The sequence below is a fragment of the Lithobates pipiens genome, unplaced genomic scaffold, assembly GCF_037356315.1.
Source record: "Lithobates pipiens isolate NorthernLeopardFrog02 unplaced genomic scaffold, aLitPip1_a1.2 Scaffold_8, whole genome shotgun sequence".
In the NCBI taxonomy this organism is placed as follows: Eukaryota; Metazoa; Chordata; class Amphibia; order Anura; family Ranidae; genus Lithobates; species Lithobates pipiens.
In genome coordinates, this window is record NW_027507903.1 from 193,708,299 (window position 1) to 193,731,463 (window position 23,165).

At 42.4% G+C, this 23,165-nt stretch overlaps 1 protein-coding gene across 1 annotated transcript in view; it reads right to left on the minus strand.

The window, feature by feature from the left end:
• Nucleotides 1-1,022: 1,022 nt before the first annotated feature.
• The window catches only part of LOC143962741 (transcriptional regulator QRICH1-like), a 101,065-nt gene continuing 78,922 nt past the window's right edge, over nucleotides 1,023-23,165 (minus strand). The window contains exons 8-10 of the mRNA XM_077472142.1: nucleotides 18,310-18,461; nucleotides 9,926-10,016; nucleotides 1,023-1,509 (exon numbers count right to left, since the gene is read on the minus strand). Coding sequence (XP_077328268.1) covers nucleotides 1,320-1,509; nucleotides 9,926-10,016; nucleotides 18,310-18,461 — 433 coding nt within the window. The 3' untranslated portion in view covers nucleotides 1,023-1,319. The remainder of the gene's footprint in view (nucleotides 1,510-9,925; nucleotides 10,017-18,309; nucleotides 18,462-23,165) is intronic.

Consider the following 23,165-nt stretch of genomic DNA (forward strand, 5'->3'; position numbering starts at 1 on the left):
CTTACTAAAAACACAAGTAATCAAAATTTACATTACAGTCACCACTGAAAGAAATCCAAGTGCCTGGATTGTGTTAAGGCACAACAAGACTGGATTTTGAGGTAAGGTTGTATAGTTTGTCTGTCTTTATCTCAGCATGATGTGCAATCCTTCTGTGCAAACACAAAAGTTGGTCTTAGGCTACTTTCACACTGCGGCCATGACCGCATTGGCAGGGCGATTTTAACACCCGCTATCTGCCGAAGGGGTTAAAAGTGCCCGTGTTGAGGCACTTCGGAAGCGCTGCCCATGCATTCCAATGGGCAGGGGCGATGTAGGAGTGATGTATGCAGTGCTCCTGAAACGCATCAAAGTTGCTACTTACAGAATTTTTTATAACTTCCCGCAAATGCACCGCCTCAGTGTAAAAGTACTCAGACTTTCACACTGGGGAGGCTTAAGAGAGTTTACAGGTGCCAGAAAAATGCCTTCAGTGTGAAAGGGGTCTAAACCAATAAAGTGTCAAATCTGTAGTGACATTTTACTTAGGCACGAAGTACACCCACAACAACAAAACACAAAAAGCTGGAAATAATCCAACAATTCTAAAGCTTCCCATAAACCCAGTTTACGCTTGCTTTCAAAACAGGAAAATGTTGGAACAAAAAATCTCCTGTTACACTTCAGAGGGGTGCAATGGCTGTATTCTTCCTTATACCAAAGCATTACCTTGGAAACTGGGTTCCACTGCAAACAGGCTAGCCGTGGAAGCATTCTCCTTTTATAAAGGAAAAGAACAGTACAATTCCATAATTTCAGCATGTTTCATTATAAACATGATTATGGCTGCATTGCACTAAAGTGATTAATAAATTATACAACTGCTAAGCGCTTGGTATAAACAATGATTTCGTACATACAATTTTCCACATGATACATCATTCTTAATTATAAGACTTAAGATAAGTGACTTTGTATGCACTTGTATATATGAAAAAGTTAAACAATGAATTTATTTACATAAAACAAAAGATAACTCGTGATCCATTTGGAGTGCAAATTTACTCCATACAAGTGATTTCAGAACTGTATAAACAGTGTAACATAGGTGCTCAATGTGGTGCCAACATAAATTATTTCATAACAAACATCAATTCTGCAAAATGTGCTTCTTGCAAACATAGTAACATAGATAATGGTCAACCATTGCTTTGTATAGTCAATGCACTCAGCTTCTGTGTGGAATAAAGTACAGTAGGGTAAAGATTATATGTGTTTTATCATGCTTTACAAAATGCATTTGTATATACAAAAGACTGAAAGCAAGGATATAGAAGTAATTAATATGCAGAAATGCGGGATGACGCATGTGTTTCCTGGACCTCTTTAACCAATAAAATGCGCGTTAACATTTGCTCCATCACCTCCTCATTCACAGGCTGTCCAGAGTACCAGATTGGGCTATTCGGTGCAACCACCGCTTCAGGGACCAAATAGAAGGCATCTGTAGGTCCTCGGGCCCCTTGAGGACTAAAAGAAAATGAATGATTAAAAGGAACATTTTTCAAAACAACCCTATAAAAACAACACTTGAATACTTTACATATATGGACATGCATGTCAATTTGGGAGAAAAGCAAAGCAAGACAAAAAAGGTCTATGGGAGCCATAAAGTATCCATTTTCATTTACACTCTAGTCAAAACAAAAAGTTATCAAGTAAAAACTCTGGGGTCACATGGACAGCGCTCTCATTAACTATGCAACTGCCACCAGGCAGCCCCACTCTACACAGGCTTGTGGTTGCTGCTAACTAAGCTCCTAAGATTTCCTGTTCCTAAATGTGTGCCTTTTCACAGGCCAGCGCCTCTCAAATAAATCAGAATCACTGAAAACATAGGACAGCATAAAAAAAATTAAATAAAAAAAAAAAATAGGATTTTTATAACAGCTTACCTGTAAAATCCTTTTCTTTGATGTACATTAGGGGACACAGAGCCATAGTAATAACTATGTGGGTTATATCGGTGTATCAGGTGCTGGACACTGGCATGCCCCTTAAGGCGTGAACTTCCCCCATATAACCCCTCCTCAGTTTTGTAGCCAAGCAATCAACGTGTATAAGAAGGGAGGGACCTCTGTGTCCCCTGATGTACATCAAAGAAAAGGATTTTACAGGTAAGCTGTTAAAAAATCCTATTTTCTTTTCTTACATCAGGCGACACAGAGCCATATTAATAACTATGTGGGATGTCCCATAGCAATGGCAACTGAAGGGGGAGGCAGAATCAAGGAAACAGGAGGCCAGATGACTCATACTGCAGCCTGCAGTGTATGCTGTGCCCAAAGGCAATATCCTCATGACTTTTAATATCGATTTGATAAAATCGGATAAACGTATGAACCGAAGACCAAGTTGCAGTCTTACAGATCTGAGCCATAGAGGCCTGATGATGCACCACCCCAAGAGGCACTAATCGCCCTGGATGAGTGTGCTCTTAATCTGAGAAGGAAGCATTTTCTTCTTTAAGCTGAAGCTTGACCAATCAATTGACAAATCCATTTGGAAAATAGTGGATCTTGACGCTGCCTGTCCATATCTTGGACCCTCTGGCAGTACAAACAAAACCTGTGTTTTGCGAACCTGAGTGGTCGCCTTTACATAGATTCTCTTACTACATCAAGAGACTGTAGTGCTTTCTCTTCCCCAGATTAAGGCTTCTGGGGAGAAAGGAAGAATAATATCTTGGTTTAAATGAAAATCTGTTACCACTGTGGGTAAGAATTCAGGGTGAGGACCACCACCTCATCCTTATACCTGATGAAATATGGCTCCTACAAGACAGCCGCTAGTTCCGATACTCTTCTAGCAGAAGAAATGGTAAGCAGAAAATATATTTCTTGTCATAGAACCAAGAGAATTTCTTGTAATGTTCAAACGGCTGATTTAACAAAGCCGATAAGACCAATCCTAAATCCTAAGGATTTAGAGGTGCCTTGATAGGGGGAATAAACCGTGTTACCCCCTGAATAAGCTACAGTGGTGTGAAAAAGTGTTTGCCCCCTTCCTCATTTCCTGTTCCTTTGCATGTTTGTCACACTTAAGTGTTTCGGAACATCAAACCAATTTAAACAATAGTCAAGGACAACACAAGTAAACACAAAATGCAATTTGTAAATGAAGGTGTTTATTATTAAAGGTGAAAAAAAATCCAAACCATCATGGCCCTGTGTGAAAAAGTGATTGCCCCCTAAACCTAATAACTGGTTGGGCCACCCTTAGCAGCAACAACTGCAACCAAGCGTTTGCGATAACGTGCAATGAGGCTTTTACAGCGTCCTGGAGGAATTTTGGCCCACTCATCTTTGCAGAATTGTCCTAATTCAGTTACATTAGAGGGTTTTCGAGCATGAATGGCCTTTTTAAGGTCATACCACAACATCTCAATAGGATTCAGGTCAGGACTTTGGCTAGGCCACTCCAAAGTCTTCATTTTGTTTTTCTTCAGCCATTCGGTGGTGGACTTGCTGGTGTGTTTAGGATCATTGTCCTGCTGCAGAACCCAAGTTCGTTTCAGCTTGAGTACACGAACAGATGGTCGGACATTCTCCTTCAGGATCTCTTGGTAGACAGCAGAATTCATAGTTCCTTTTATCACGGCAAGTCTTCCAGGTCCCGAAGCAGCAAAACAGCCCCAGACCATCACACTACCACCACCATATTTTACTGTTGGTATAATGTACTTTTTATGAAATGCAGTGTTCCTTCTACGCCAGATATACTTGGACACACACCTTCCAAAGAGTTCCACTTTTGTCTCATCGGTCCACAGAATGTTGTCCCAAAAGTCTTGGGGATCATCAAGATGTGTTGTGGAGAAATTGAGACGAGCTTTGATGTTCTTTTTGCTCAGCAGTGGTTTTCTCCTTGGAACTCTGCCATGCAGGCCATTTTTGCCCAGTCTTTTCCTGATGGTGGAGGCATGAACGCTGACCTTAACTGAGGCAAGTGAGGCCTGCAGTTCCTTGGACGTTGTTGTGGGGTCTTTTGTGACCTCTTGGATGAGTCGTCGCTGCGCTCTTGGGGTAATTTTGGGCGGCCGGCCACTCCTGGGAAGGTTCACCACTGTTCCATGTCTTCGCCATTTGTGGATAATGGCTCTCACTGGGTTTGCTGGATTCCCAAAGCTTTGGAAATGGCTTTATAACCCTTTCCAGACTGATAGATCTCAATTACTTTCTTTCTCAATTGTTCCTGAATTTCTTTGGGTCTCGGCATGATGTGTAGCTTTTAAGGATCATCTGGTGGACCTTACTGTGTCAAGCAGCTCCTATTTAAGTGATGCCTTGATTGTGAACAGGTGTGGTAATAATCAGGCCTGGGTGTGGCTAGAGAAATTGAACTCAGGTGTGGACAACCACAGTTATAGTATGTTTTAACAAGGGGGGCAATCACTTTTTCACACATGGCCATGATGGTTTGGATTTTTTTTCACCTTTAATAATAAACACCTTCATTTACAAATTGCATTTTGTGTTTACTTGTGTTGTCCTTGACTATTGTTTAAATTGGTTTGATGTTCCGAAACACTTAAGTGTGACAAACATGCAAAGGAACAGGAAATGAGGAAGGGGGCAAACACTTTTTCACACCACTGTATGCACCAAGAGTGGGAAGCAAGAGGCCATAGGAAGACATTGACATGGCCTGGATATGGCTCTTGATTAAAGTCAAGGCCAGCTTCATTTCAGATCCCATATGCAGGAATCCTGCCTATTAACATACTTCCTGGGGTGCCAACCCCCAGATCCACACCAAGAAACCTATGTCTTTCAGACTCTAAAATAAGTGATTCTGGAAGCTGGCTTCCTGGCATTATTCAAAGTAGACACTACCGAAGGAGATCACCCACGATCCTTTATAGGGTGGGATTCAACAGTTAAACCTGTTAAACTCCTTGTCCGTAAGGTAGGATGAAATGCTGGACCTTGTGCAAGAAGTTCTGGCTATAATGGCAGAGTCCAAAGGACTCCTACTGCCATCTTTATGATCTTGATAAATTAAAATCTTCTGGGACCTGGCTGGGGCCACCAGAATCACCTCCTTCTGTTCCTGCTTAATCCTGCGGAGAAGGATCAGAAGTAGCAGAACTGGAGGAAATGCATAGATCAGTGAAAACTGATCCCCTGGGAAGACTAATGCGTCTGTTCCGCCTGCTAGCTGACCCCTTGTTTGACAAAGTTGTCGACCTTATTATTGAATCTGGGCGTGAACAGGTCCATGTCCGGATTACCCCCTCCGACATATGAAGATGTCAGGGTAAAGAGATCATTCTCCCGGAAATAATTGTTGGCGTCTAAAGTAGTACGCCTGAAATATTAAAATTGCCGATAGGCAAGGAGTGTTGTGTTCTGCCAAAGCTTGAACATTATTCACCTCTTTTTTGGGCTGCATGACTTCTCGTGCCTCCCCTGGTGATCGATGTAAGCCACTGCCGTGGCTCTGTCAGACTGAATCCTGTCAGGACAGTCCTGTAATCTGACTTCCAAGATTCTATGGCCAGATGTACTGCCTGAAACTTCCAACAAAGTAGATAGGCAAGGTCCTCTAACCTGGACCATCTCCCCTGGACAGAATCTTCTTCCAGGGCTGCTCCCCAGCCTAGAAGGCTGGCATCTGTCGTTAACACCTTGCAGGATAAAGATTTTCCCTCCTGCTTGATAACAACCACCAATTTAGGCTCTGACCTATGTGGGGAGCCAAGCGTATTGGAAACAAACAAGGCCTGAATCCTCTCTATTCCAGACCAACAGGATGGTGTCTTGAAGCAGTCTTTGAATAAAACTGTGCGTAAGGGACGGCCCTGAGGGAGGCCACCATTTCCCCTAAAAATCTCATGCAGCCGAATGAAGGAATTTTCCTTTATCCTGATAAATTGAATTAGTCCTACAATGGAACTGATTCACGACTAGGGTAAGAATACCTTCTTCTGTATGGTATCTATAACCAGCCCCCAAGTAACCTCCTTGATGGTTTTAAGTAGAATCTTCCTAGGCTGAGAATCCAACCTAGAGATTTCAGATATCTACAGCCTCTGGTTTTAGACCTGAGACTGAATGATCTATTAAAAGTAGATCTTCTAATAGGCTAGGACCATTATGCCTTGAGCCCTTAACCTGGCTAAAGGGGTGCCAGAACTTTCAGAACACTCGTGGTGCTGTGGCAAAGCCGAATGGCAGTCCCACGATTGAAAAAATTATTTTATATTTCAAACCGCAGAAAATTCTGGTAAGCGGGAAACTTTGGCACATGGAGATATGCAACTCCCCTCCTTGCAGGATGGCCACAGCCGATCGAATTATGAAAGGATCGGATGTTCAAGTGCCGATTCAGATCTCTGAGATCTAGAATGGGTCTTACCTCTCCATTTGGCTCTGGGACCCTAAAAGGTTTGAGACAAAAAAAACCTGTTCCACTAAGGGAATCTCTGATATCACTGACTGGGATAACAGCTGATCCAGAGGCCAGAAAGACTTTTTTTTTTTCTCTGGAACCTTAGGAGCATTCTTTGAGGAGACGGACACTCTTGCATAAAGGACTGCCCCAAGGACCCCACAGGCAGCACCCAAACAGGACCCGAACCCCGGACCCTCAGATCGAAAGCTGACTGGGCCATCTGGGCTCTTGAAACTCTAGATGTAACCTAGAGGAAAAAAAATAAATAAATAAATAAATAAAAAAATCGCAGAAATCCCTCTGCTCTTATTATTCCTGCCAGACTTTGGGAATGGCAAGACCTTTCCCCTCACCCAAACGAGTGGGGATGCTCCTTTATGAGAAGGCCTTGCCATTCTGCTTTATGGGCTTTCTGCCCCCAAGATCCTGGTGCTGCCCCTGGGAACTTTCTCCTGAACCTGACGATTGAGACTGCCTAAAGGCAGATACCCCAGGCATAGGAGAGGCTTCACGATTAAAGGAGATCTGTTTGAACCTCCTTTTACTGGTAAAGAAAGCTTTACCCTTTTGGATGTACTTATACACTCCAAATAGTCATACCCCAGGAAGGGACACAGACTGGCTAAGGGTTTTCACCTGGTGCTTCGGCTGAGCAATACTTCAGCCACGGACCTCTGCAAAAATGCTCTAGTTCAAGTATAAGCCATAGGGCTTAAACGATCGAGTCCTTCACAGCATCTGTGAGACAGTGTGTCAAATACACCAGCCCCTTGCCGGGCCTGCTGATCAGGCAGAACTTTCAGGTATCTCACACCTGTGCCTTAAAGTGGTTGTAAACCCATCTGGAAAAAAAAAAAAAAGCAACCTGCAAGGCAAAGGCATAATGAGCTAGTATGCATAGCATACTAGCTCATTATGAATAACTTTCCTGAGAATGAAGCCCCCAAAGCGGTCCTCCGTCTTCATGTCTGCCGCTGCCACGGATCCCGGAGTGACTTTCGAGTCTCGCTGCTCCGGCGCTGTGATTCGCCAGAGCAGCGATGACGTCACTCCCGCGCATGTGCACGGGAGCCGACACTTGCGGCCTGCCTAGTGCGCCTGCGACCCGCTGTCTACGGCGCATGCGCCGTAGACAGCGGTGGCTGTCTTTTTGTAAATATCTCCTAAACCGTATAGGTTTAGGAGATATTTCTTGGACCTACAGATAAGCCTTAATCTAGGCTTACCTGTAAGTCAAAGTGGTTTGTAAGGGTTTACAACCACTTTAACCCAGTGCATCCCAACTCCAGTCTTTAAGGCGACCTAACAGGTCAAATCCAAAAACAGGAAAATCCAACCGTAACTTGCTGGATCCTTTAACATCAGTGCATTATCCACTGGACATGTGAGACTCTGCTCACTGAGGTGATTGCAGCATTAATAGCTGGAACTCCCCATTTCTTTCATAGAAATGTTCTCATTCAGAATACATAGCTATGCATAAATAGGAAAAACATCCCCAGGTGGGGAAGGTTCCAATGAACCCTATTAGAGGTAGATACCTCAAGAGCCTGTTCTGCAGGCAACAAAAGGGTTAAGTAAGGGAGTAGACAAAACACCTGACTTGTGTGGCTACTCCCTCCCTGTTAGGATCCTCCAAAGAGGAAAAATAAGTATCTTCCAATATCTGGGAAGATCTATCCTGCACCTCAACAAAAGGGCCCAGAGGACTAGATGGGAATCTGCTATGTTTAGTCCTACTATGGAGAGACATCATAGCAATAATCTTTTAAATGGTAGAAGAAAAAAAACCTGTTTGTATGAACTACACAGGGACAAAAGTGTTCTACCCTTGACGGCTCATCGGACTGGTCGTATTTTTCTTTTTACCTCTCAGGGTAGGAAGACATTCTTTTGGAAGGGTTTTTAGTTTGTTGTATACCATTAACCCCTTAGAACCCTTAGAGGAGTTCCGGGTCTCTTTGTCGCTCATAGCTTACAGTACAAAGCAGAGGCAGTACCAGCAAAATAATGTTTCACTTGCTAGGCTATAGTACAGTACAATAACTGCTCTTAATTCTAGCTATACAGTGCAATGTTGTCAAAAGGGAAATGCCTGTGTCACCAAACCTGACCAGCAACCACTCTGCTCTGTCCCTCCACCGCCAGGAAGCAGCTTCTCTTACAGAGCTCTAAACTACTTCCTACAGGTGTGGTCGGCATCTGACGCCGCTTAGCCACGCCCCCTTCCTTTTTCAAACATGGAAGTTTAATCTCCCGCGTGAGTGCCGGCATCATGGCGGGCGTAAATCCTCCGCTCAGCGAGCGCCCGCGGCTTGCCAAAAAAAAAAAAAAAAAACTTTTCTGTGAACGAAAAAAAAGGCAGCTGGCTGGCATTCAATCAGAAAAAAATTGCCAATCTGGGGGCCCAGGAAGTGATCAGACCCCCCTTCATAACTGAGGGACTGAGCTGGCTTGAACGGAGAGGAGAGTGGAGCTTCTGCCGTTTCCAGCATCAGAATAGCGAGTACTCAATACAGCCTCCAGTGGTGACACATAGACATGACATGACAACACAATACATGGAAGGAGAGATTCCTGAGAAAATCTCCCCTACCTTATCTCGCAGCAGGGTTTTATCAGAGATAAAAAAAAAAAATTAAAAAAACACAATCTTCGCCCTTCACTGTAGGCTCCAAGACCTTAAAAGGAAACCTTCAGGAACCGGGGAACACTCAGGTTTTCCCACAATCCTGGACCTGCGAGAAGACCCTGTCAGTAAACTTTTACTGGCCTTATTACCAAAAAGTACCGGATCCCAGGGCCCAGCTCTTAAAGCATTCACAAGCAAAACCTTGCGTCTTCGGGAGGCCCGGGTACCATTCATTTAGTCCATTACGGAGATATCAGAACGGATCCGGTCAAGATGGCTGGATCTCATCAAAGGATTACTGCCCGTGGAGCTCAGTAGACACATCCTTACACGTGCTCAACACCTTAGACACTGGCGAAAAAACTGACTCCCAGTGGTGGGAGGGGTTACATGGGGGAAGTTCACGCCTTAAGAGGCATGCTAGTGTCCAGCTAGTGTCCAGCACCTGATACACCGATATAACCCACATAGTTATTACTATGGCTCTGTGTCCCCTGATGTAAGAAAAAAAAAAATGTATTATATATATATATATATATATATATATATATATATATATATATATATATATATATATATACATATATATACACACACACACACACACACACACACACACACACACACACACACCCCTCGTAATTCAGTTGCTTGCAGATCAATCCCATGCTAATCATACATGTACCAGATCATTTTCAAATTATACACCCCTGAACTACCCTGTCTGTAGGGCATCTATAAAGCATTACATGTAGTTCTAATAAAGCCAACACAAAATGACAATCAGCCCCTTAAAGTCTACTTCTATGCGATGGCTAATTGACAAGAAAAAAAAAAGATTTATTGACCAACGCTTACCATTTAAAACGGTAGAAGTCATACAGTTTGATTGGACACTGCAAAGGATTATCTGGGTTTTCAAGTTGTTCCACGTATGTTTCTTCTGCTACTAGTAAAAAAAAAAAATGGAAAAATCTAATTAAAAGGCACTAGAAGCAAGAGTGAATTATTGTGTTACCTGGACACCACCAAAAAAAGTTTGCCTAGGGTACAGAGTAAAAGGAATATATCATGATATGCTAGAAATTAGCATAAATGTATCTCAGAAAAATCAGACTTGGTGGAGCTCATTTTTTACATATCCGGCATATCTAGGTTAGCGATTTACATTGCATTTATAAAATAGTATTCATCCTTCACTGCCAGGGTAATCAAAAGATCACTTCCAGCCATTTGTGTATGAATCTTCTAAAGAAAAGAGTCGATGAATTTATCACCTACTTTCAAAGGTAAAGATTAAGTGGGGAGTTGGCCGAGCTTAAATAGATATGACGTTTAGGTCAATCACACACATAAAATTTAGTAAGGGGATTCATTCTGCTGTTTGTGACTATATGCATAACGAGGGTAAAACAAGACAGAATTGTAAATAAAATCGCCTTCCAAAGTAACTAATAGGATGTTCATGGTACCACTATATTCAGTTTAAGTATAAAATATATCCAAAGTTTATTTTGACTCAAGTTAAAAATCACCCATTAAAACAATTATGCAAATTTGTTTATCATTACAATATACACATTTGCTTATCACAATATACATAAATTTTGGTTTACAATCACATGCGTATAATGGATAGATCAGAATAATGGAGAATATTTGCCATTTCTTAAGAAGCAGGCTTTGTCCTGTGAAATGTGTCGAATGTGGAAGTTTGAGATTGTGGAAATTTAATTCATCATTGTGATTGTAAACAAATGTTTGGAACCATTTAGGTGGATATTTGTATCTGTACATTGTATTGATAAGCAAATGTGCATAAATGGTTTAAACTGAACATAGCGGTACTGTGAAAGTCCAATTAGTTACTTTGGTAGAGGATTTATTTAATATTGCAGTTTTTGAGAATGTGATACCTGTTGTAAAACCATGTAAAGACATAATTTATTCCACACATTATAAAATATATATATCCATCTATAGTTTTTTTTATTTATTATTATTATTCAATAACGCAGCCATTAAGTGATTTCTCCATGCAGGGCAAAGCAACAGGTTCACTGGCCTCCCAGCAGCAAAACATTTTCTTTATCCATACTTATGGCCTTTGAATGAAGAAAAACTAGATTTTTGTACTTACCTCAAAATCTCCTTGGAGTCAAAGGTCACTGTAGAATAGTCTATGACATGTGGGTCAAGATCAGGACCAGGAACCCCAAAACAACTGTCACTCAAAGGAGCCAAGAGCCTCTATCAGCAATGTGGTGGACAATCAAGCATCCACCTTATGGGAACTACAGGTGAATACTAACCAAACAGTCAACTTAGACTAGCAGTTAGGTTACCAAAAATAAATGAATATACAGACACACTAAAAAGTATGTGAACCCCTTAACTGGTTTTCTGCAGTAATTTGCCATGAACAATAGACACACACACACACACACTTCTAACGTCCTTATTGAACGCACCCATTAAACATTCACAGCGCTATAGAAAAAAGTAGGTGAACCCATAGACCGATTACTTCAGGGAAAGCTAATTGGAGTCAGTAGTTTGAACATCTGGAGTCCAGGTAAAGAAATTCGTTTGGAGGTGTGGTTTAGATCTACCTTTATTGATAAAAAGACAATTTATGTTAATTGTTTATGGAAAGCATCAGCTGATGTGAACCATACCTCACAAAAATGTACTCTCTGAAGACATATGATCAAAAGTTGTTGATCTGCATAAGGCTGGAAAGGGATACAAAATAATCTCTTTAACCACAGACCAACAGGATGGTGTTTTGTAGCAGTCTTGAGTGAAAACTGCGCATAAGGGATGGCCTCGGAGGCCACCATTTTCCCCAACAATCTCATGCACAGCTGAATGGAAAGATTTTTCTTTGCTTTGACCAGTTGAATTAGTCCTATAATGGAACCGATTCTTGTCTGGGGTTTAGACCTGAGACTGAATGATCTATTAAAAGTAGATTGTCTAAATAGGCTAGGACTGTTATGCCTTGAGCCCTTAATCTGGCTAAAGGAGGCGCCATAATCTTTAACCACTTGCTTACTGGGCACTTAAACACCCTTCTGCCCAGACCAATTTTCAGCTTTCGGTGCTCTCACACTTTGAATGACAATTACTCAGTCATGCAACACTGTACCCAAATGAATTTTTTGTCCTTTTTTTCCCACAAATAGAGCTTTCTTTTGGTGGTATTTGATCACCTCTGGGGTTTTTATTTTTTGCGCTATAAATGAAAAAAAGACCGAAAATTTTGAAAAAAAACGCATATTTCTTTGTTTCTGTGACAGAATTATGCTAATTATTAATTTTTCTTCATAAATTTTGGCCACAATTTATACTGCTACACATCTTTGGTAAAAATAACCCAAATTAGTGGATATTATTTGGTCTTTGTGAAAGTTAGAGAGTCTACAAGCTGTGGTGCGAATCGCACAAAATTGATCACATCTGATGTACTGGTGGCCTATCTCGCTTCTTGTGACCCGAACAAGTCAGGAAAGTACAAATACCCCCCAAATGACCCCTTTTTGGAAAGTAGACATTCCAAGGTATTTAGTAAGAGGCATGGTGAGCTTTTTGATTGTCATTTTTTTCCCCACAATTCTTTGCAAAATTAAGATTTTTCATTTTTTTTTTCTCCACAAAATTGTCATTTCTCTCACATGGCATGTGTATACCACAAATGACACCCCCAAAAAAATTCTGCTACTCCTCCTGAGTATTACAATACCACACGTGTGGGACTTTTTCACAGCCTGGCCACATAGAGAGGCTCAACATGCAGGTAGCGCCATCATGTGTTCTAGGAACATAAATTACACATCTAACTTGTTGACTATTTATTACACTTTTGAAGCACCAGGACAATGACACGTGACACTGATGACAGATGGCACTGATATGTGGCAATGATGACATGTGGCACTGATGACAGATGGCACCAATATGTGGCACTGATGACAGATGGCACCAATATGTGGCACTGATGACACGTGGCACCAATATGTGGCACTGATGACACGTGGCACTTATACGTGGCACTGAAGACACGTGCCACTAATACGTGCCACCGATGACAGATGGCACTAATACATGGCACCGATGACAGATGGCACTAATACATGGCACCGATGACGCGTGACACTGATGACAGATGGCACTGATAAGTGGCATTGATGACATGTGACACTGACAACAGATGGCACGTGACACGGACAGGTGGCACTGATGACAGATGGCACTAGGGGCAGGTAGCACTGGGGGCAGGTGGCACTGGGGGCAGGTGGCACTGGGGGCAGGTAGCACTGGGGCAGGATGGCACTTTTTTTTTCACTTTTTATTTTTTTTAACTCGAAGCAAAGCAGAACGGCTGCCGCTGCAGCCGTTCATCTCTCCCCTCTCACACTCTGTCTGTATGAGGAAGGAAAGCGGCGCTGAGAGATGATCTCATATGTTTAAATGAGATCATCTCCCATTGGACACGCCGATCGCGCTGTAAACGGCCACTGTGATTGGCCGTTTACAGCGATCTGTGTTTGCCTGTCCCCGGGGGACACGGCGAACACAGAACTTCCGCGATGCGCGCCCGCGGCGGCGCGTATTGCGGAAGTAAACAGGACGTCCAGGGACGGCCACCCGGACGAAAGTGCCTGCTCTTCGACCGTCATTCGGCTATAGGGCGGGCGCGAGGTGGTTAAGAACACCCGTGGTGCTGTGTCTAGACCGAATGGAAGGACCAAAAACTGAAAATGATGTGCAGAAATTTCTGGTGAGCGGGAAATATTCGCACGTGGAGATATGCATCTTTGATACTGATTGAAGCCAAAAAAAAACTCCCCCTCCTTGCAGGATGGAAACAACCGATTGGATTGACTCCATGCGAAAGGATCGGATGTTTAAGTGCCGATTCAGATCTTTGAGATCTAGAATGGGTCTCACCTCTCAGTTTGGTTTTGTAACCGTGAAAAGGTTTGAATAAAAACCTGTGCCCTGTTCCTCTAAGGGAACCTCTGATATCACCAGCTGAAATAATAGATGATCCAGAGCTAGAAAGGGAGACTTCTTGCTCTCTGGATCCCTGGGAACATTTGATCTTCGAAAACGAGGAGACAGAAACACTCGAAACTCTAGTTTGAAACCGAAGCCATCCATCTGTCTTGACATTGTTCCTGACAGATCTTTGAAAATTGCAGGTGCCTTCCACCCACCCGAGCGAGCGGGGGCGCCCCTTCATAAGGAGGCTTTAGCATTCTGCCTTGTGGGCTTTCTGCCCCAAGATCTCTTTTAACCCTGGTGCTGCGCTTGGAGTCTTCCCCTTGAACCTGACAGTTGAGGCCGTCGAGACTGCCTAGAGGCTGATGCCCCTGACACAGGTGAGGAAGCACGCTTAAAAGGAGAAATGTATGAACTACTTCTTTACTGGTAAAAGAGAGCTTTTCTCATTAGAGATCCTTTGGATGTATTTTATCCAGATCGTCTCCAAATAGCCTTTCACAATGAAGGGGGAACTGGCCAAGAGTTTTTTTTCCACTGTGCTCAGGCTGACCAATTTTTCAGCCACAGAACTCTGCGAGAATACACTAGTCCAAGCATAAGCCTTGAGGCATGAATGATAGAAGCTTCATAGCATCTACTGTGAAAACATCGTCTGATACACTAGCCCATTGCTGGGCCTGCCGATCAGGCAGAATCTTAAGTATCTCCACAAACTGTTCCTTAATGGACTGAGATACACCAATTGTCACAAGAACCATCTGCGCGACTGAACTTGCTAAAGACATATTGCTTTTTGGAAAGAAATTCCAACTTTTTATCTGTTGGATCCTTTAACATTAGCGTATTATCCACCGGACACGTGAGACTTTTGTTCACTGAGGCAATTGCAGCATCCATTGCTGGAACTCCCATTTCTTATAGAAATCCTCTTCCATAGGATAAAACGTGGAGAATTTCTTAGGATAATATTGTTCATCTGAATCTTCTCATTCAGAATACATACGCTTTTTTAGTCATAAATGAATGGGAAAAGCATCCCCAGGTGGGGGAGGTTTTAATGATCCCAAACCAGAGGTGGGTTCATCAAGAGCCTGCGCTGCAGGCAGCACATAAGGTTTGAACGAACCAAACTAGTAAGAGTGCACAAGCAACCTGTCTTGTGATGCTACTCCCTTTATATTAGGATCCTCAGAAGAGGATATATTATCTTCCAAATCTATTAAAAGATCTTCCTGATCCCCTGCTCCTTGCACCTCAATAAGAGGGTCCTGGGCACAGGATGGGGATCTGCTATGTTTAGACCCACTATGGAGAGATCTCATAGCATCAATCTTCTTTTAAAAATTACAAATGGTAGAAGAGAAAAAAAAACTGAAGACTGAAGTGTCTAGTGCAGCTGCAACAACAGTCTCCCCTGACGGCACAATCTGACCGGCCGCATCACTCTCAGAGGAGGATAACATTCTTTTGGAAATTGATTTAGTTTATTGTGAAACCACTGACCCTTTAGAGGAGTTCCTGGTCCCTTTCCCATTCATAGCTTGAAGCACAAAAGCAGACACACTACCAAAAAGAATGTACACTGCTATGTTATAGTCCAGCGCTATAAGCTGCTATTAATACCCAGCCTGGTAAAGTAATGTGTCAAAGGGAAATGCCTGTGTCACCAACCTCAAGTAAGCCACCTCCTGCTCATGTGTCCCTCCATGGCCAGCAGCAGCTACACACACAATGCTTTAAAAACTTCCTCCATGTGTGGCCTGCGTCGGACGCCGTTAGCCCCACCCCCGCATTAATTGTGCCCCCCCCCCCCCCATCTTTCAAAAGAAAGTGTTTTCCTGCGCGAGCAGCAGACTTCAGGTGCCATGCAAACAGCCGATATGGCGGCGGGGGTGAAAACTACCGCTGTGCGGCCGCGCGGTTTGTTTTTGTTTTTAAAAGGAATGCTTTCAGCATATATGTCCCCCAAAGGGGTTAATTTCGACATTGGGGGCGCAGGAGGAGAACTAGTCCCACCTTTTCTTACCGGAGGACTGCTTGTTATGGCCGGAGGAGAGGAGGGAATGAAGGCTTCTGACACAGCGCCTTTCCAGCATCAGGCGGTGAGTGATCAATACATCCCCCAGTGGTGACACGTAGACATGACAACATTCTAATTTAAAAGGAGAAATTCATAAGAAAATCTCCACTTACCTTTCCTCGCTGCAGGGTTATCTGAGATAAACCTAATCTTCACCCTTCACGGTGGGCTCCGAAACCTTCAGGAATAGGGGAACCTAGAGGTTACCCACAATCCTGGACCTGCAACAGAACCCTGCCAGTAAAACTTTATGGCCTTACTACCATTAAGTACTGGATCCCAGGGTCCAGCTCTCTAAAAAGACGCATTCGCAAGCAAAACCTCGTTTCTTTCCGGGTACCATTCCTTTGGCCCATGAAAGGACACTCTGAACGGATCCGGTCAGCATGGCTAGCCCCAGCAAGGATTGCTTCCAGTGGAGCTTCGGCACAGCACATTTTTACTCGTGACCAACACCTTAGACACTGGCGAAAAAACTGAGGACTCCCAGTAGTGGGAGGGTTTATATAGGGAGTGCATTTCTTGCCTTAGGGCGTTGCCAGTGTCCATCACCTATCAGTGGCCCTAAAACCCACATAGTAACTACTATGGCTCTATGTCCCCTGATGTATGAAAAGAAAAGGCTGGGATTGGCTTTGATCAGGTCTCTGCCATGGTAACCTAAAAGTGATGACATGACTTCTGTTTTTACCAGCATCTTAACGGCGCCATTTTTTGACAATGAAAAGTAAAAAAATGCTGATCTTGGCACTTTGAAGGATTTCAAGTGCAAAGGAGGGATTTGTCTGGCACGCAAACAGTGATTGTCCCACACAAGTGAGTAATTCTAGCACTAGACCTCCTCTGTACATCTAAAGTGGTAACCTGTAAAGTCGCCTATGGAAAGTAAATCAAACGTTATTTGTCAACGTTGTGCAGGCGTGCGCAATTTTAAAGCATGACAAGTTTGGCATCTACTTACTTGGCATGACATCTTTTATATTTTACAAAAAAGTGGATTATGTATTGTGTTTTTTTTGCATTAAAATTTTGAAATGTATTTTTTCCCAGAAATTGCATTTGAAAAACAGCTCTACAAATGCTGTGACAAAAAATTGCAAAACCCACCAATTTATTCTCTAGGGCATCTGCTTTTAAAAAAATATATATATTATGTTTGGGGGTTCTAACTAATTTTCTAGCAAAAATTATTTTCACATGTAAACATAAAGTGCCAGAAAATGCCTGGTCTTCAAGTGGTTAAGTGTTTAGGCATCAGTCGACAGTCAAATTGTCAATAAACAGACAATATAAGACTGTGGTTACTCTTCCTAGAAGTGGGTGCTGGCCAAAGTGACTCCCAAGGCACCTCGCAGAATCCTCAAAGTAACTAAAGGCATGAAGATCTCATTGGAATTGGCAAACATCCCCATTCAGGAGTCAACCATACACATAAGTCTTTGACCAGGCAGGGTGTCCATGGCAGAAGATTAGAGGAAGGAAGGAAGCTGCTGCTGTCCAAAAAAACATTGCAGTATGCCTAAAGTTTCCCAAAAAGCACCTTGGCAAACCACAGTGCTAATAGGAAAGTGTTTTGTGGTCTGAAGAAACAAAAGTCAAATAGTTAGGGAATAAAGCTCAGCACTTTGTATGGGGCAAAATGGGGCACAGCTTACAAACATCAGATCATCCCAACAGTGAAGTATGGTGGAGGGAACAAGACAAATCTGCTAGCTTTGCTGCCTCTGGGCTCGGGAACACTTGGCATCATCAAGGATAAAATGAATTTCCAAGTTTACTAAAATATTCTACATATTGTCAGGGTGGCTGTCCACCAGCTGAAGCTTAGTAAAAGTTGGGTGATGCAGCAGGACAATGACCCTTACCATCGAAGTAAATCCATCACAAAATCCAAATAAAAATGCACCTTTTTGGAGCAGCCCAGTCAACCTCATCTATTACATTCATTCCAAGATTTATGGCGATACCTCACATGTGGTGCAGTGTGTGTGTGTTTACATTTACAAAAAGTCACAAGCTCATTTTAAATTTAACTTATATTTCAAAAAAATATTTTCCCACATACTCGGTTTATACTTTTCTAATACATCCCCTGTAAATGATCCAGAAAATTAGCTTGTTTTTCAAACCATAACACTTCGAGACTCCACACCTTTTAAGCCACTTTGAACTTGACCATAGAGGCGCAAAAATCGTATTGTACAGTTTTTGTCTTTTCCTATTCCGGGGTTCTTTCTAGTCTGCTTTGTTATCTTGGAGAAAGCCAGTTGTGAATGCTGCTCCACAGTCTTCAAGACAAAATACCTAATAAAATAAAATAAAAAACTATAAAAACACAAGAATTTTTTTTTTGTTTTTTTATATCTTTAGTTAAAGAAAGACAAAAGGTTAAAGTTGAACTACAGGCAAACTTATTTCAAATTTTGGATAGAGTAAGTGAGGGTTATTACCCGTACCAGTTTTTTTTTTTCTTTGCTATCTGTGTTCCATTGGGGAAATTTAGCTTCACTTCCTGGACCTTGGGGCTCCAGAACTAGTGTCCCTATAGGAAGGTTTCCCCTTTATTACTTTTCTGGGAACAACCTAAAATTTGATCTTTTCTTTTACTTTCAAGAATGGTAAACAAGACAAACAGAGTGGGTGAATCTCCCTAACAGGGGCACGGACAGCAATGAAAACCTACTAGATGTTCTAATCTGTCTGCACCAACCAAAACTTAAAAAAATTGAAGTTTTGCCTTTAGTTATACTTTAACAATCACAATGTTGGAAGCATTATCAGAGGAAGGCAACTCAAACACAGGGAGTATATAAAAATTGAAAAATAAAATAAAAATTGAAAATAAGAAAGAAACAGCTTACCTGTAAAATCCTTTTCTTGAAGTACATGAAATACAGAGAGGCTCATAGTAATTACTAAGTGGGTTATATCTCACCTTCAGGTGCTGGACACTGGTGTAATCAATTTAGACAGGAAGTTTCCTTCCCTCACTATATAACCCCTCCCCTGCAGGGAGTACCTCAGTTTTTGTAGCAAAGCAACAAATGTCCCACAAGAGGGGCGGGAGCTCTGTGTCCCATGATGTACTCCAAGAAAAGGATTTTACAGGTAAGCTGTTATAAAAATCCTATTTTCATTAACGTACATCACGGCACACAGAGGCTCATAGTAATTACTAAGTGGGATGTCCTAAAGCAATGTCTACTGAGGGGAGGGAGACACAAATGCAGACCGCCATCAGACATGAGGACCTATACTGCTGCCTGCAGTACACTGTGCCAAAAAGCGGCATCCTCTTGCCATCTTACCTTCACCTGATAGAAATTAGTGAACTTATGTACAGACGACCAAGTAGCGGCCTGGTAAATCTGAGTCAAAAGGCACCGCCAACGAATCGCTTACTGCCCTGGTAAAGTGCGTTCTAAGGAGAAAACCTTTACTTCAAACGGCAAGCCAGAATAACTTCTTGATGAATCAACATTAAAACTGTTGATTTAGACGCCATCTGCCCTATCCTGAGACCTCCTGGTAGTGCCACAAAAATTAGTTTTCCATATTCGAGCATTCCCTCCAGATCTAACGAGAGTACAACCATTTTAATAGCCGATTTGAATGCAGCCTGCCCATTTTTAGGGTCCTCTGGCAGCACAACAAATGTCAGATTCCTGTATCGGAAACATTCAGATACACCTTTAACCGCTCTGACTATATTGAGAGGAATAACTTTCCTTCCGCAGAACATGGTTCTGGTAAAAAGGAAGGTAAGAAACGTGCCATTTCAAATGACAGCTAGATCCTTTTAGGAAAAAAGAAAAAAGCTGAATGAGGATTTAACATCACCCTATCCCTTAGAATAATTAAGTATGGCACTATACAAAAGAAAGCTGCAAACAAACTCTTATGGAGGCTACCGCAACGGAGGACACCAATTCCCCCGTTAGGGCGATCAAAGAAATATGGTGCATCGTCCCAAGGTGATGTCCTTGTAAGAAGACAAAACTAGACTCAACCCCACGGGCACAAGTGCGACCTAACTGGCGGATTTATACGCATTGTACCTTGTATAAAAAGGACCGGATCAAAGAATGCGAAGCAAGCAGCCTGTGAAAAACAATGACAAAGGCCGAGATCTGACCCTAGGCTAGCTTAATTTTTACCCCCAACTGTAGGAAAGGCAAAAATGACATATCTCCGAGGATGCCATCTTTTGGTTTCACATCAGGAAACATAGGCCCTCCAGACACTATAATAAATGGTCCTAGAGGCCCGCTTTCTTGCATTAACCAGGGCAGTTACCACTGAACCTGAAAGCCCCCAATTCTTTAAAATGTGGGCTTCAATAGAGAAACCGTTAAATTTAGCGATTGTAAAGCCGGATGGAATACCAGCCCTTTGTGAAAGCAAGTCTGGACTAGATGGAAGAGTCCATGGTTTCCCTACTGCCAACCTTACGATCTCTGCATGCCAGGATATTTTGGACCATGCCGAGCTAGTAGTATTACCGGCTTCCCCACTTTGATCCTGCGTAGAAGCTGTGGAAGCAGCTGAACTGGGGAGAACATATAAATCTGTGATAAACTGATCCCACGGGGTCACTAACACATCTGTCCCATATACGAGCGGATCCCTAGGCCTTGACACAAAGCTGTCCAACTTCTTGTTGAACCTACACCTAGGACAATATTACTATATGGAGGCAGTAGTTTTGAACTCCTGCCAGCATGCCCATATTTTTGAACGTTTCACAGCAGTATCTCGAGCCATACATATTAGCTCTTCTAAAAAACATAATTAGTCTACTTTTTGTAGCAATTGGGCTACGGTGGGTACAATGCGTTGTCACCAGTACAAAGGAATCAGAGATTTTGCAGCATTCAGTAAACAAGGAGTAATTGAACTTCTGTATCTGCCTATTAATACTGCTGAGCAGTGAAATAACAGACCGAGGTTCGAGCTTTATTTAATCTTTCTGTATGATGGAGATATCAGCAACCACCTTCCAAAAGCCCTGAATAAGGGGGCAAGTCCACCAAATGTATCCATGCATTGCGGTGCCGCTACAATCCCTCCAACACAAGGGTGATGCTGAAGAGAACATTGCATGCAACTTATTTGGAGTGTAATACCAGCGAATAAGAAATGTATCATTTACTTCCACTATTTTAGATGAAATAGAAAACACATGAACAATTTTTTTCTTTTTGTTCATCAGTGATACTCTATTGCAAATCTTTTTCCCAATTGGCTATATAACCAGGATAACAGGGACCGTGGAGAGATAGTAAAGCTTTATAGAATAATGATATGCAATGGGGAGGGTGGGTCTTAGACCACAAAACTGTTTCGACGTGATTCGATTCAGAAAATGCCAACCCCCCCCAAATATTCGCTTAGTTCTATACAAGACGTCAAGAAATTCTTGCACGTCTGCCTTTCCATATGTAATGTGAGATGAGGGATTGTAGACCAGAAAAAAACAAAACACACACTATAGGGAACCCCATGGGAATCATTTGAAACAGAATTTGAGGTAATATGTTCATCTTAATGCCATTTTTTTTTTCCAGCCATGAATGACACGTTGAAGACCACCTCTGTAGATCTATCTTAATTGCATTTAACAGGAAAATAATTGTCTAAATAAATCTGACAAATGGGCACACAGATTAACTCCCAAGTATTTTAGGGTAACTGGCTGCCAAAGAACGGGGAATACGGAGCTGAGCTTCAACGCCTCAGTTGCTGGGATAGTAATATTTTGGAGTTAGACATATTAATTTTATAATTAGATAAGACTTGAAAGATATGTAGGGAAATATATGCAGATCTCACCCATTTTTCTTCGTAGGCCTTTGACGGCCTTGCTGTATCTTTTTGGATGGCGTTTTCTTCCAAGTCTCTTCTGATGGAGAAAAAAAATGGGGATAGCCTCATCCCAACCTCGGAGGTCTGGCATGTCCATATGCAGAGCAGAACAAAAATTGGACAAATTTTAAGGAATCTAAGAGTAGAGGAGCGTCAGTCCTTAGTGGCGATAAGGCAAGAGGGGCAATAAGTGGCCTCCTTGGAGCGAAGTTTATCCAGGAGGGGCCTCAAAGTACACCAGCAGTCAAGGGTTTCCTTGGACAAATCTAGATAAATATCTACTGGCGCCCCCTCATGATCAATAGCCTTGATGGTACGCATCGTCTTCATAATAGCAGATTTTTCTTCAGAATAATGCAGCCTATATTATATATATGTATATATAGATATATATACACACACACACACACACACACACATATAAATACACATACACCTATCCTCCGATAAATTAGGAGGACGTGAGACTATGTATCTGATCAAAGCAAACTGGCTTTGATTTTGGCTGATTCAGTATGGTATTAAAAATACCCTTTACCAGAGGGAAGGTTTTCTTCCTTAATATTCTCTGGAATGCCATATAAACAAAGATGGTTTCTTCTGTTCCAATTTTCAAGGTCTTCCAGCTTATATAATGTCGATCTATGGGCTTTTGCAATTTAATTACATGATCTTGTAGATCTTTAATAGTGTCCCCAAGTATCCCAATGTTTCTCCATGTCCTCCATTCGAGTAAGTGAGACAGGTCAGAGTAAATTGCTGTTACCTCCTTCTTGATACATCTTTCTAGATACTGAAATGTATCAGCTAGCTCACTTTTCCATTCACGCATGAGGGACGGGATTTCCTGACTCCTGTCCTCTGTGCACTTAGACCTCATGGAGGAAGCAGGTGAACTCTAAGGTTGAAGCTGATTGGGAGGACGCTGATCTTCTAGCACGTGGAGAGTCCCCTTCCCCCTGCTGCCGCTGTTCCCGTGAGCATGCCTCTTCACTGGTCAGAAACTTCATAATGCTAGAAGTATGCATTTGGTTTGCAGCTTTGGGATGTCATGTATCTCCTGACGCTTGGTTGCAGCCGAGCAGGAGGTACAGGAAGTGCAGGAGATGGAAGACGCTGATGCCGAGGCTGCCGAACAAGATG